A 16,423-nucleotide genomic window follows, 5' to 3' on the forward strand; every position below is an offset into this window, starting at 1 on the left:
CTGTCTACATATACTTTTTCTTGATTTTTAAAAATTTATAATATCTCTTTATATTTAAATTTTAAAGTTTTGTAAATTTATTTAATGACTGAGAATCTTTAACTGAAATGCAAATTTTTAAAATGACAACAAGTAGAATATATTTCATTTTTATTCAAGTTAAGAAAAACTCTTATAGGTATTCTGTACAAGAGGGATAATAGTTAAATGTATTAATATTATATTATTTTTGCTCTTGCTATATCTAAGATTTTTAGATCCTGACCACAAAGCAAATAATTGAACAATAACTATATAATACAAAATTGCTTTTTTAGTATACATATTGATTAGTTATGATTACCTAAAGTCGACAACATGAGACTTGATATAATGTTGATTTAAACTGGAATTTTGAAATATATTATCTATCTGAGAAAAGAAAAAAAAAACAGTATAGGACATTGTTAAATATGAATTTCACACATTTCAACATATCACAAAAACTTTGTATAAAATTGCAGTGATTCAAATAGCATTTAATTGTAGGTTTGTTTATACTTATCCCTACAAAACTCATTTGGGCACAATCTTGTTATCACAAAGGTCATCTTTGTAATTCCCATATTTTTCTGTGTGTAATATGCACCATGTTTTTAGCCCAAATGTTTAGGAAAAAATCATTTGTTTTAATTTTTTAATTCAATTTTTATTTATCTACATTTAGATACTTGTTTTTTGTATTATAAAAGAATCTTAGCATTTCATTTTGAACATATTACGGTACAAGAAATTTTATGTAACAAATAATTACAAAACACAACAGATACAAGGTATTTCAGGTGCTACCCATGTATAATACATATCCTTATTTTTCCCTCAAAAATTTGGGCAAAAAAAGTGCTCATTATACATGACAACATACAGTAGATGTTGATAGTTGAACAACTTGTAACATGGTAAAGATGGCTGATATAGAGCTAAATTAAGCTAGATATGTCAATAATGAGTATAAAATATACAGAGATGGAGGCACAAAACTAAGTTTCTTTGAAAACCTGATTTATATGGACTTAAAATACACTGTCATTCAAGCTCAGTTATTCTCATGGAGGTATTTAAGAAATCAGTCTTTTAGGCTTTAATAAAACTTTTTAGGCCATATTTTAATCCTGTGGTAAATGGGGGGTAGGAATATGTATTTACTGTATATATTTTTAAAATAAATATTCTAATCAAGAAAAATCATAAAATAATTACTTATAATAAGACTATGCTATTTATGTGTCATTTTGGACTTCTATGAGATAATTTATCTGTAGTATAAGTTCCTGGAAGAAATTATTTCTTACTAAAACCTCAGCTTGTTACAGAATTTGTGGTTTTAAAAATCTTTTCACTAGCACTGCCTCATCAATCTGGCTTTTCAGGGAAAAAAAGATGGATGAAGAACCAAAACTAAAGTCCAAGTCGCAATAATTATTTCTTAAATCAGAAGGGAAGAACTACCAAATTGTGAAACTAGGTGTGCATTGAACAAGTGTTTCTCACTCATCTGATTGGTTTGTGAAATTACTCAGGTAAAGTGCCATGGCATATCATATTAGATAGGTTGGTGAACGTAATTCTACTAAGAAATTAATAGTTATTAAAAAATCAATGACCATGTGTTTTTCTTCTAACTATGAAGGAAAGTTTGTTTTTTTAAGGAAATAGTTTTATATACACATATGTACATTTATGTGACAAAACTAATACATATTCATTGTAAAAAAGTTATAAAAACTGGCAACACAGCAACGTATAATGAAAAGCATTAAAATAATTTCTAAATCACTGTAGAGAGCCTGCTGTTTATATTTTTGGCATAGTACTTCCAGATCTTCTACATAGATTTTTATATATTTTATTATAAATTCTCAGCCTATCTACTTCCATTCTCTTTTCAATTTTTTAAAATTGTTTCTCTTTAAATCACAGCTTTATGAACCATGTTATTGCCCATGGCCATTAAGCATATAAATGGTCTAGACTATTGAACTCCAGAAGATGTCTCTAAATTTCATATTAAGTATTGGTTTTAGTAATTTCTTCTAGGAGAATGTTTGTTAGAACCGTAACCCACAATCTAACTCAGGAAATTATAGCTGATGGGACAAACCTAGCCAGCCACTTGTTTTTGTGTGCGCATCGCCTAAGAGTAGTCTTCACATTAGTTCAGTAGTTGAAAAAATCAAAGAAGAATAATGTTTTGTGATGTCTAAAAATTTTACAAAATTTAACTTTCAGTGTCCTTAGTGGAGTGTTATTGCCTCACAGCCACACTCATTTGTCAACTTAGCGTCTGTGGCTGCAGAGACACTGCAGTGACAGATCTGCATAACTGCAGAGAGGCTGTGTGGCCTGTAAAGCTGAAAATATTTACTATCTGGCATTTTACAGGAAAAAATTGCCCACTCTTGTTCTAAATTACTGTACTTCTATACTATACTTCTAAATATGATAATCTCTTCTTGACATTGTCACCATTTATAGTCTAGGAAACAAGGCTAATACTAGTGGATTGTTCATTTATTTCCTCATCATCTCTTTGATGAGTATTTTTATGATCCTACCATGGGGCAGACTCTGTGACAGGCACTAGAATTATGAGAATGCAAAACTTAGCCTCTCACAGATCCAGAGGGGCCTAAGCATATAAAATCATAATGATATCACAAGGCGGTAAGGTATGGTATATCTATCAGAGCTATGGGAAAAGTTCTGTAAGAGCGCAAGAAACAGATGCTAACATTCATTCAGACATTACTTTTCATACTTTTATTTGCAACATAAACTAATTCTTAGGCTAATTCAGAGATGGGTGTGATTATCCTTATTTTTAGGGGGAATCTTGAGAGGTCAAGTAGTTTTCCTAAAGTTGAGAAGCTGACAAAGTATAAAATTGGGATACAAATCTAGATGTTCTGACTTCAAAGCTTAGACTGCCTTTAATTCAATATCTTTCTTCTGGTAACAAGAGAGTCTATGCCCTGTGAATTCCACTTCGTAGCATCTTTCAACTCATTTCATCACCTTCTGCTTTTGGTTGGGAAATAGTTGAAGAAATATTTCTGAACCTGGCAATAATGGTCTTTTATCTTTGGTCAATACATAGTAGAAACTGTGTATACAACTGAAGTCTTCAGTAGAAGTCTGTGTGTTTCTATGCTCTATTTTTAGGAATAAATGCTCAGTATAACTGCCTACTGTGAAATGTATTAGGGTCACACACTCAGTAGGTGTATGAAAAATGATATATGTTAATACTGTCAGTGCCTGAATGACTGAGTTGTGTTTTCAGATACTTTTTTTTTCTATTCAAGTTATTTATTTTTCTGTTTAGCTTATGTTGTTCAGTCTTTGGTGCAATTATCCTTTTTCCAGTGTACTTGAGATAATGTTGATTAGAGTTGCGAAGATTAGCAAATAAAAATACAATTAAACTTTAATTCACATAAATAATAAATTACTTATTTAGTATAAGCATGTTTTAAATATTGAGTGGTATATTTTTGGGAAGATGTGAAATTAAAATGTAACTGGACATTATGTATTTTATCCAGCAAACCCAGAGTAAGTGTAGCTTGGTGTGTTCTCATCTTGCCTCTTACTTTATTTTAACCTCCTTCTTCCCAACAGTACTGTTAGGGTAAGAATGATACCAGAAAAACATAGACTTACCTCTTCACTGATTTTTTGTTTCAGGTCAGTCCTAATATTTGAGTGTTCTACTGAAAAATCAGGATTATATTTAATACTGGGGATCTGGAAAGAGGTTTGGTAATAGTGCACTTTCTGATCTGGAAGGGAAAAATGCATGGTTTCTCTTTAGTTCAAATGAGTTATATAAATAAGAGAAATGGAGGGGATGGTGTGCAAAAATGTCCTACAATTGATAAACTCCTGAGAATTAAACATTCAACAGCTGTGGCCAATACCTACCTCTTTGTTTTTTAAGATCACACATTCCCTTAGTCATGTAGTTTTCAGTTGTGTCCTGACATAAGTGGAACTCAAATTTAGAATTGCTACTAAAATAATTTTTTATTCGCTGTACACTGAGTAATATTAAACCACATAATAACATAGGATGTAAATCTATGGCATTGGTCAAGAGATAATCTTATGTGAACCAAGTCAAATTTTAAATGCTAGAAGCAGTTTTTATAGATAAAGAATTATAATTTCTGAAATGTAGATAAATTTATGCAAATCAACAGTACATTATGCAGTTTGTATGCATTTATGCAAATTCTTTTTGCAGTGAAAATTGTATTCTAAAATATTAGAAAATACTAAAATTTTGAAATAATTGAATAAATATTTAAAATTTTAAATTTCAAAATAATACAATGAGATAGAGTCTTACCAAATGCCAAAAAATATACAAGGAGACCGATGATTATTGCTAGAACCAACACAACAGCTACAATAATAAGGGCAATCATCCATGGTTTCAAGAAATTTCTTCTTCTGGTTCTTATTGGTGGCCTTTTGAGAGAAAGTTGTATGTTATGAACTTAAACACTAGAATCTCACTTTCACCTAGTTTTGGCATAGAATTTTTAAAAATTCATGGTTAGCTCATTCTGCATTTGGAAATATTTGAATATATTTTTCTATAAAAATTAGAAAAATTACTGTCAGTAAAAGCTCATTGATGTTTGACTTTACATCTTTATTTTATTTTTTATTGTTATTCAATTACAGTTTTCCCTGTTTCCCCCCATAATTCTCCCCCATCCTACCCACCCTCATCTCCTTTATTCAATCCTCCCCCTGCCTGTTATCTTTGTCCATGAGCCCTTTATACATAGTCCTTGAGGGCCCTTCCCCCATCAACCCCCATCCCCCATTCCTCTGGTTACAGTCAGTTTGTTTTTTATTTCCATGTTTCTGGTTCTATTTTGCTCACTTGTTTATTTTGTTGATTAGGTTCCACTTATAGGTGAGATCATATGGTATTTGTCTTTCACTCCCTGGCTTATTTATGCTAAGTGAAATATATCTTGATTTTAAAAAGTCAGAACTATAGTATAGTGACTGCTGTTTTATATATATCCCAGTCCATTAACTAAATGTACTGAAATAGTTTTTCTTTATAAATGAACTAATACCATACATTTGGTTCATGTATTTCAAATCACCATGAGCCTCACGGAGTGAGACAGAGGCTCAGAGTGACTACTACAACCTTGAAGTTGGATGTTGGGGAACCTAGAACTAAGATTTGTGCTATTAGGGTTTTTTTTTCCCACACATCTATATTTAAAATCATAATTCCTGTTTATAAAACAAGTAACCTATAATACATAAAAAGAGTATCTAAAACAGGACACATAGAAGAAGACAATGGAGAATAAGGAAGAAATAATAAACAAACCAAAAAAGATCATTTATATAATGAACAAACAAAGATAGTTCAGAACATTGGAGCCAGGAACTCCATGGCATGAGAACCATTGGTGTTGTATGATGAAGATCTGTTTCATAGTGTCGAAAAAGTCAAACCTATGATTTTTATAGATAATGTTGCAGAGGATAAGGCCATATGGCACAAATAATATCAATTTGAAAAAAATATTAATGCAATAATAGTACTAGTGGCATGCAAATCTGACAAAAATTGTTATCCAGATGATTGGCATTCACAAACCCTTGTGGAAGCTGGAAAAAGTGACAAAACCATTCCCCAAGCCCAGTTTCAGGGCCCACAATCTAAAGGTCAAATGTGAACAATTAGAGAATTGAGGCAAGCTAGAAGTAGACCAACAGGTGTTGTCCAGGAAGATCTAATCCACAAGAGAACTGGAAAAGAATGTGGTTCTGATAGTTGAATGCACTCCTCTTTTTCTGTTGCAAGTACACATGGAAAAAAAGAAGAAATTATCTTCCCTGGGATTGGTAGCTGGTAACGTTAAAGTGGAAAATATAGGCCCCTGCTAAATAATTGAAGATACAACTGAAGTGTGCCTTGTGGAATCAATGATCTGGAAGCAGTAACAATGCTCCCCTATCTCTGTATCTGGGCAAAGCTAGAAGCAGTTTCCCCACCCGAGAACCTATAACTAAACTCTGAAAAGTATCTCAAGTTGTATCAATTCTGAGTTCTGCTGTGTTTCTGGAAGGATATAAAGTTACTCTGGCCTGCTATTTTTTGCTCCTGGCAAGACAAGAGTACTTGAAACAATCTGCAAATATCGGAAGTATCTTTAGAAAAGCTGGGATCCCACTGGGGCACAGACAAGAGCTGATAAACATATTCGTCGCTTTTATTAATGTCTTTATTAAGAGAAGATCCTGTTCATTGTAGTGCAGGAAAATACACCCTTAGAGAAACTTTTGACATTCAAGCAAAAGAAAAATATAAGTGGCCTTACCTTTGAGGTATTCCTGCCAAAGCAAAGATGAGCAGGGATGAAAGCTACCCACTCAACAGGTCAGTCTAGAAAATCCATGACAAAGAGTTTAAAGCATTTTGAAAAGTGTCTTCCTTTTAATCCCTTCCCTACCTTTGTTAATAATCTGAGCATCTCATTACCCAGACTGTCTCCTGGGGAGGTACTTCTTTTACCTCAACAGAATGGAATGAACTCTTCTTGCTCATTTCATTGTCAGCCATTTTCTTTCAATAAACAGTCTTTTACCAAGGTACATCTATAGGTCCTTCTCCCTTGGACAGCTCTCCTGACATCTGTTATTTTTCCTGGCTCTTTTTCAAATGCTTTATATTACCAACTGTTGTCACTCAGTAATTCAAAGATGAGGAATAAAAGGATTTCCTTCTACTGCAAAAATGGCCATGTGATTTGAAGAGCCCATGGTATCTGAAAGACGTTGTTCAGCATAGTGGTTAAGAGTGTAGGTTCTGCAGCAAGCTGACCTGACTTCCTACTCAGGTCCCCCACTATGGGACGTTGGCAGTCATTCAACCTCATTGTACCTCAGCTTCCTTATCTATAAAAGGGGGCCAATAATACCCACCTTGTGGGTATTGTACATTCTTGCAAAGACAGATGAGTTAATATATGTAAGAGCACTTAGAACAATAACTAAAACATGGTGAGGACTTAGGGGTTTTGTTGATTTTATTATCAAAAAGGGCAGAGAAAGGATACTAAGGAGTGCATGAGGCAGTGGAGTGAGGTAATGGAAAGTGTGTGCTGGATGGAGGATATGCCGCTCTTGAAAGAAAGAGGTGGGAACTGGTGCCTAGGACCTTGAAATTTGAGGGGCAACACTGGATGCAAACTATGCACAAGTTGGGAAGCTAGAGCTAGGGAGCCTAGCAAAGCCCTGATAACCACCAAGGATCATTCTAGCAGATAAGAGATTCCAAGCTTAGGGAAAGGGGGACCACCGGAGCCTTTAAGAGTAAACACAGGATTCAGAAGTAGGCATCATGCAGTGGGCATATTTTGGAACATTTACTGGGAAAGAGCTACTGGACAACAATAATTGGTATGGGGAAATTAAGACAAGACCAAATGTGTGAATCATGTAGTGGGGGTTTTAATTCATGGCCTAGGGAAGATAGAACTCTGGAAGCAGTTTGTTATGAAAATATCAGGAGGTGGTGGTGTTATTATTCATAATAACTGTGGCTTAGCAACAATGATGATGATGATTTTAATTATACCACCAGATATGAAGAGACTTTTATAAAATCTGTGATGTGAGTAGGAATACTAAAAATTGTGTAAAAGATTAAACATTTGTGCTTCCTTTTATATTTCATGTTCTGAAATATAAAAGTTGTATGTTTGTGTCTATAACCCCACATTATGCCAATAAGAAAAACTTGTTTCATAAACAACATCATTATTTAAAATAGAATGAAAATAACTGACATTTTAGTGGCTGAAGAGTCCAGAAGAAATAATCAGGGTCAGAGAGTGCTACCCTTAAAATTTCTGTTCATTTACACAAATTTACGTGGCAAAGTTCCATGGGAAGCTGTTCCTTGAAAGAAATTTTGGGTCCTGAAGTCATTAAAACTGATGAGGATGAAAAAAAAAAAATGTTGCCATTGACCTGGGCCATGAAAGGCAAGGTGAATGTCCAGAGTGGTACTTCCTACCCTCTTTAGCCAATATTGCTTCAGTTTTGTTGGTACATTTTCCTGATTTTTTTCCTTACTAATGTTTTCCACTAATCATCTTTTATCCTTAATCATCTTGCTTCCTATTACTGCTTTTTAACAACAAATTTTGACCTCTACAAGAAAGTGGGAGTTGTTTTGGATGTTAATACATGTAAAAATGTATTAGCTACAAATCTTTTCTAATGAACAAGTCCTAATGCTACTGTATCTGACACAAAAAAAATTGTTTTTATTTAAAAAATAAAATTTGAACTGTGCAAAGAAAATTAAATAAGGCCTTTCTTAAGCAGGAAAGAAATATTGAAAGAACTATTTGATTCCGCTAGAGGTGACACATCAGTGCCAAGAGAGAAAGATAATGAGTTTCATAGCTGCAGTGAACAATAACTGTCAGGAGATTTTACTTTTGATTAAAACACACACTTGAGCTTCCAGGGCCTTTTGGTGTTTCCTTCCTGCCTTTCTTCCTGCTTTCCTATTCTCTCTTCACTTCCTTTATTCCTTTAACAGCTATATTGATATATAATTAATATGCATACATTTCACTCATTTAAAATATATAATTCAATAGCTCAATGTATTCCAAAGTCATAGAATCATCACCAAAATCAATTTTCAAACACTTTATCACTCCTGAAGGCCATTGCAAGCTGTTATTCATTCTAAGAACTATGGGAATCCAATTTTAAGTATGAGAGGAACATGATATATTTTACATTTTAAAAAGGAGTGCCTTTCATTTACTATTTTTAACTTGCTTTTGGTCTCTTTATGTATAATACTTGCCCTCACATGTGTTTTTCTCTTGCTTACATTCACCCACCCTGGTTTTGCTTACAACACCCTCTCTGCCTAAAATGTCCTCCCTTCCTCTATATTTCTAATCTCCTTTTCCCCAGCTGCTCGTATTTCCATTTCTCTAGAAACCTTTCCTGTGCTGCCTAATGCCTTCTCCCTCCTTTAGGGGCAGGGCAGGCAGCTCCTCTGGCAGCTCTTCCACCCCAGTGAGCAGCTGCCTTCAAGTTTGCTATACTGCTTTCTGCTGTCTCTTTGGATGCATTAGTCACGTTCTGTTTTCTGTTCCACCGATTTGTGACTATGACCTTGTTCTCTCTACCTCAGCCGCCCACTCTAATACTCATGCTTTCTATCTTGTTATTACCAACAGCTTCAATTCCTTTGTACCCTAAATTTTAACTATCCAACTCTTCAACTATCACCACTCATCTGTCCAGCTCACTGCCTTTGTACCCTGACTTTGGCCCCTCTGAGATTTATGATGACCCTGCCGTTGTTTCACTGTCTCCCACCGCCCTCAGGTTCGCAGTGCTCTCTTACCCAGTGTGACTCCCACGGTCCCTCATTATGCTCATCCTCTGGCCTATACCCCCCGTCCTATAATCCTCTCCCTCTCAGCCATAATCATGCAGTAAAACTCCAACCATGGTGAAACACAACTTCATAGCTACTTTGTGTTCATACAAATGTGGTTGGGAAAAAAATGCCCAACTATGCTGACAAGTCTCATTTTAAATGCAAGCCCACTAACCTTAAGTTGGCCTTCATACTAATTAAGTTACTCTCCCTTAGTATGAGAAATAGACAATTATTTTTCCTGCATTCTCTTCTCAAATCTCTAATACCTCCTCCTTCATCCTCACCCTCAGCTAATGGCCTTGACTCCATTTTACCGAGAAAATAGAAATGATCATTGGAGAACATTCACAAGCTCCCACTTACCCATCTGTGTCCCCGTTTTGCCTTTTTTGATGTCTTATTTCTGTGCCCATGTTTCTCTGCCTTTATTCTTGTTAAAATAGCAACTTTTAAAACAGTGCATAGCCCAAATTGTGGTTAATTTATTGAACTGACATCAGTTTTCTGAAGAGACAATGAATTTTAAGTGAAGGGGTTATGAGATATGGAGTGAAAAGATTGGTTCTTGCCTTTTCCTTCCACTTTCTTTTAATTGCCCAGATAGTTTTTTCAATATCCCATTCATTTGTAGAATCTGGCCTGATGTGATCTATCACATAGTAACAAAGTTCTCTATGTTGCTGTTGTCTCATGAGCAAGAAAGAACCTGAAAGTTGCCTATTTGTTATTGTTGTGTTGCATATTACTTCTTGTATTGTGCACTATTATGGGTAAGGCTCTTAAGAAAGTATTTGAAGGCGATGAGGTGCTACACTATTCTATGCATTTTTACATGATATTTTACCTCTTTTAGCAAGCTCTCAAAGTCTTGAACAGAAAATAAGCCATATTTCTCTCACACTAGATTTTTCCTAAGAGTGCTTTGGTCACTGAAGCCTCACCAGCTCTTTGAAGAGAGGCTGCATGTGTGGCAGAAAGAAGCTGGATTCTTTTTAGATGGGATGCGTCTGTATTCATTAGTCAGGCAACCTTGCCTCATTTGTTAGACCGAGTTTATTTGTCTATGAAACGCTGATGATTCCCACAGAGATATAATGAGAACAAAAAGAGATAGTAAGTGTTCGTGCAACGTTAGCCATTGTTACCAGGCTTGATTAAAGAAGTGACTGTGACTGACTGACTCTATTAAGCCAAATTATATGGTTTGAAAGTGTAAGCAGTAACTGCTCTAACCAAGCAGTCCAGTCACTATGTAGAAGTTACACTAATTTGGTAGATTCCTATCTAAATGGTAACCAAGCAATGTCTGTCCAGGTAGTTCTCTTGCCCACAGTTTTTTATTACTCACCCTCACATTTCAGTGTCAAAATATCTGCCAGAGGATAGCTATATTACTTCAGTTAAATATGTATGGCATTAATAAATTAATGAGCCATCTCAATTCGGGGGAGTTTTTCCTCTCTGTGTTTGATTTGCACAGTGTAATCAGAGCCTCATGAGGGTGGTTCTTGGGAGTCCTAGGGCCCCTGAAAAGGTAGGGAGTGGTCCTTTACTCAAGGTTGCCTCACCTTATTCCAAACAGGTTTGGAGAGCAAAGGGTGAGGTGTAAAGGCATAAGGGTGAAACATAGGTTATCCTAACAATGATAATAATGATGATAATAGTTTTCACTTACATAGTACTTTATAGTTTTTAAAGAGCTTTAGCATACCTTATAACACTCAACATTTATATAAGATTCACATGACAAATATTATGCCCAATTTTAAGTTAAGGCTAAAATGATTTACCCAAGAATTTAAAAGTAGTAATTACTTGAACCCACCTAAGTTCCCTCTTTTTTAATTTGTGAATATTTCCCTCTGTAGAACACCGGTTCTAATCCAAAATTAAATCACAACAATGACCAATAGGGCATGGTAGAAGAATAGAAGTGTGAAAACAGGGAGGTAAATTTTGTTGAGCAGAATTTTACTAAAAATAATTTTACTCTCAACCAAGATCCAGAGGTCTGGAAGAGCCCCAGGACTCCTAAGAGTAGTAAATAGCAGCACTTCAGAGCTCCTAGGACTTTGTGGAGTAACGTTGGGATCCAAGGCCTTACGGTGGAGCTGCCCAGCAGATGATGTGGGAGAGGCATGCCTGAGTCACTGGGTGTATGAGTCTTAAGAAGATGAAGTCACCAGCTGTCTGGACTGTGACCTTCAGGGAACCCCCAGAAAGAGGTGGTGGCCAGGAAATGATTATGCCTTCTGGAGAGACCTAAAACTCTTTGGTGAGGAGAGTTCATATACTTTTAGTGGGAACACAATAAACCATTCTATTGGGGGTCTGTTTTCAAGTATCCAATTAGGAATCCAAGTCAAAGTAGCAAAATAAACCCTTAGAAAATCACCTGGTCATTTGTTATACAGGTGCCTCTAGCACAAGGGTCACGATCAAACCCACTTTAATACACTAAACTCTCTTCTCAGTCGTACCTCCATTTGGTCCTTCAGGAAAGTTCTTTTTACATTTCTAATCTTTTGTAGTTTTCATGGCAGTTATCGCGAATATCAGTACAGAGATAAAAACAGGACTCAAGTCTGGTCTAATGACACACAGCTATTAACTGGAAGAAACTTGATTCAAAGTTAATTCTGACTTCAAACTGAGTGCTTCTTTCACAGTGTTTGCTCTAAACTGTTCTTAATTTTGTAATGAAAGTATTTAAGTAGTCTGAATTTTAATTTATTAGTTTTTCATGAGGTAGAAAATTTTTAGAAAGGACATGAGTATTTTGCCAGAGTCAGTATTTGAATTTCAATTGCAAGAATTATAGAGGATTCCATTTGTGTAAACTTAAAATGATCGGCAAATATATGTAGAAACTATCAAGACAATATTTAATTGCAGTAATTATAAAAATAATAATAAAATTTTTAAAAAGTATTCATAAAATTTCCCCTGCCTTATTTGTGATATATTTTTATGACTACTGAAGCATATAAATTGCCCTCTGTTAATAAATGAGCATTTGTTTTCTAAATAAGGGTTGTAATTTTGCATTTTCCTTGAAGATGCCAACCTGGTCAAGAATGAAACAAAACAACACTTACTGCATTAACTAAGAAGGCCTTCTGCATTGTTAGTCTGATAATCTCAATATAGAATGACCCTTTCCTACTTTCTGACTTACAAAAAAATGTACTTATCTTTTAGATTTCTTCCAAGTGCTCTATTAAAAATGTTCATTTTCTGTCCTGCTTAAAATTAATTGTTCTTTAATTTTTTATAGTGTCTTCCAAATTTCCATTGCAGTCATCACAATTTTGCCATAAACACTAATAATCTAAATCAATTCCTTAAATTTCTAAAATAGACTAATTTTTAATATAGCCAATACTTAAGCAATAACATTCATCAAATACAGAGTTTGATATAGTAGTTTCATTTTTTTGAATATTCATTAAAATAAATCCTACCTAAAATCATTTCATGTATCACCATCAGTGCGAGTATTGGTCTTTTAAGTAATGTGGTTAAAGAGCATTGATTACAGCTGTGTTTAACGTTCATTCAATTCTACATTGCATTATATTTGTTACTACTCATTGTTCTTTTTCTTCCCCTTACCAGCGATCATGTTTCCTTTATTTTTCTACCATGTGCCCAGTTACAAGTCTTGTCCTTGGTTGTAATTGAGTACCTTTTTTATGTTATTGAAATGAAATACATGGAGCCCATCTTATTATTATTTAGATACTTGGCTGGCATGAGAAATGTTTTCAGTATTCACTCACTATGTTCCCTCTGTATGAGCCTGAAATTCTCTGCGTGGTTCATTTGCCCACCCTGAGGCTCATGATTGCATTCTAAATCAGTAATATGTCAATAGTGAGAAAATTTAGAAGGAATTTGCTTTCAGATTACAAATAAACTGGAAAGTAAATTATAACCTAGGCTGCGAATTTGTGAAACAAGACTAATCGTGGATGGATTAGGCAATTGTAATTTCAGGCTACAAACTAATCTTTTATGTCTCTAAAATAATTATTGCACATTACTTACTCCTACAGGGACATTTAAATATTGCACTAGGTCAATGTTAGTAAAAAAGACCTGAAAAACATCAAGTGTACTACTTAAATTCCACATGAAGAGGAGAACTCTCCTTATAAACCTGCCTCATATCCATAAATTATATACTTTTCACTGTTTTATTATCTTTGTCTATAGAGTTCTTGGAGCTAAAAGATTGGAAAATTACATGTGGTTATGGCTTATTCTTTGCTATTATATTTATGAATGAGATAACTACCTCCAAAAAATGACACACAGAGGCAGAAATCATCAAAGGGAAGATAAATAATTGGACTACTTTTTTAAAAAAGGACGAGAAAATAATCTGTTTATCAAATTTTCAAAAGAAGAGTCAAGTGACACATTTAAGTTATATATCTACAAATATGAAAAGAAAAAGTTAATTTATCAACATGAATATAAAGCCATTAAATATGCATTGCTTTGAATCTAGCAATTTTACTTTTTCATTTAAAAATGCCAGGTCCTGTGTGAAATGCATCATTGTATTTTTAGCACCTGGAATATGGTAGATGCTCAAAAATATTTTTTAATTGAAATAATGGGGAGAGGAGAAGACTCAGAAAAGAGTTGTAAAGAAATCTAAGATTTAAGATATTGTCAAAGACTGGAATCCTGGAAACCAAAGAAAAAAAATGAGGAAATAAGAAAAAAAAAGTGTGATATGATAACAAAGGATAAAGAATATTCAAGGAGGGATAGACCCAGGGTGTTAAATGCTGTTGAGAGCTCAAATATGGTAAAAGTTTAGAATACCCATTGAATGAAGCAATAGCAAATCACTGGTGACCACAACAGGAAAAAGAGCAGTGGAATTATAAACCAAATGTCAGTGGGTTTGGGGAAAAATTGGAAGTGAGGAGATGAGACAGTAGATATCAATTTTTTTTCATGACTTTTCATGGGTATAAAGAGAGAGGAAAGTCATCAAGGCATTGAGATTAACAGAAGATCTTCTTATCTTGTGAAAGAGATGTTTTTGAGTATACTTACAATAATGCATACTAGCCAGTAGAGATCCTGAGGCTGGGAGGAGGATTGGGTTGAGAGAATATTTAAAGGATCATGGATTCTAAACTATTGGGTTCACACATATGAAATTGATATTTATGTAGGTCAAACTTGGTAATACTGACATTTTCATACGGTTCAACCTAATACATAGGAGAACTTGGACAAACTGTAGGCATCCTTAGGTTGGTTCATTCCATATCAAGAAGTTGAAGGAATTCTCATCTAACTGATCAATCACATTATCTCTTTGAAATAGTTGAAACAAGAGAGGGATCATGTTGAGACTAGGAACTTTGAGGAAGCTAGAGAAAATGAAAATAATCACTGTGGAAAATTGAAGTATTAACTAAGGTGGTGTAGTAGAAATACTGTGTAAAAATTGGAGGGTCAATGAACTGGCACTTCCTGTACATTTGTGAGATTTTCTGTACCGTGCCTCAGTGGTCTAGGCAGACTGAGTCATTGTTCAGATAGCTGTATTTTCTCTAGAACTTATCTTGGTATAAATTATGAAAGAAATATAGGACAAGAGAATTTAGTGGTATTTAAGACATGATTAAAAAATGGTTGAAATGATGAACGTAAGGATCACAAAAGAAAAAAAGATGAGTGTGGATGTGTGTATACGTGTGTGTATTTGGTGGAGATGACAACTGATGTGTATGAAGAATTCATAGAGTGGAAGGGTCATTGAATTTTTTTAAATGATGAATTAGAAGTAACTAAGTCTGTAAGAGGGAAGATTAGGATAGTGATAGTTGTCCAAAGTTATGATTCAGAGGGAGTAATTCCAAGTCATGACAAAGTCCAGGGTGTGGACATGAAAGTAATATTTAAAGAGAATTATAGAGATGAGAAGATCAAGGAAATAAATGTCTAGGATGTTGAAGATCAACCATATAGGCACTGATGTAACTGAGAGTAAACATAGCACTTGGACTGTACAGAAGGAGATAGGAAAGCAAGTGCCAGCCTTTAATGATTTAGGGCATAATAATGGGTCCATAGGACAGTGATGAAGGAGGAATGAGGGTGGATAGCAGGACTGTGAGAGCCTCAAAGGAACAAAGAAATTTATGAGGGTGTGGAGAGTTACGGTCTGAGGTGACATTAGGGAGCAAGAGGAAAAAGATAGTCTTCGATAATAAACCCTTACTTGAAAGGGCTGTAGAAATGCTATGTCCTGAGGAAAAAAATAACTCTATTTCAATTTTTAGGTATATAGGAAATATTCAGCAAATAAAAGACATTTAGGATGTACTGTAGTTTGTTAATTAATAAATGGCATTACAGAAATTGTGAAAGTGCAGAAGATAATTTATCCTATGGAAACTACCTTGTGTGCAAAAGAGGGATTTCATTATTAATGTGTTATTTACAATTTGACCAAGACTGAGGAATAAAAAAATGGAACAGGTTTAAATTAAAGATAATCTATCATAATATTTTCCTGTAAAAAAACTTAATAATATATAAAACAGATACATTTTTATCTTGAGAATCTTACTTTTTAATATATGATAAAATATAAATGTGTATATGTATATATATGCATAATGGGTGTGTGTTGATAAAATTTAAATTGCATTTTTAAATATGGAATTATGGTACTTTCAAGATACTCTTACTCATTTTAGAGGTCATCTGTCCTTTTATTTTTTTGTATTTAGTGCTAGTCCTACATTGTCAGTGCTGAACTTCTAGAGCACAAGACACTATTATAGAAAATGAGGGCAGACTCCCATTTAAATTACAAATTAGGCTAACAAATTAAAATCATTAGGCCCTAATGATTTATTTTATTTTATTTTTAATTGATCATAT

The 16,423-nt window shown here is 34.2% G+C and overlaps 1 protein-coding gene across 1 annotated transcript in view; it reads right to left on the reverse strand.

Moving 5' to 3' along the window:
- LOC129065495 (transmembrane protease serine 11G-like) overlaps positions 1-16,423 on the reverse strand; it is a 33,562-nt gene that overhangs the window by 11,047 nt on the left and 6,092 nt on the right. The window contains 3 exon segments of the mRNA XM_054566736.1: positions 344-411; positions 3,703-3,821; positions 4,391-4,512. Of these exon segments, the coding sequence (XP_054422711.1) occupies positions 344-411; positions 3,703-3,821; positions 4,391-4,512 (309 nt within the window).

This window comes from Pteronotus mesoamericanus, unplaced genomic scaffold (genome assembly GCF_021234165.1).
Source record: "Pteronotus mesoamericanus isolate MK-2021 breed Mesoamerican mustached bat unplaced genomic scaffold, CSHL_Meso_final contig_180, whole genome shotgun sequence".
NCBI lineage: Eukaryota > Metazoa > Chordata > Mammalia > Chiroptera > Mormoopidae > Pteronotus > Pteronotus mesoamericanus.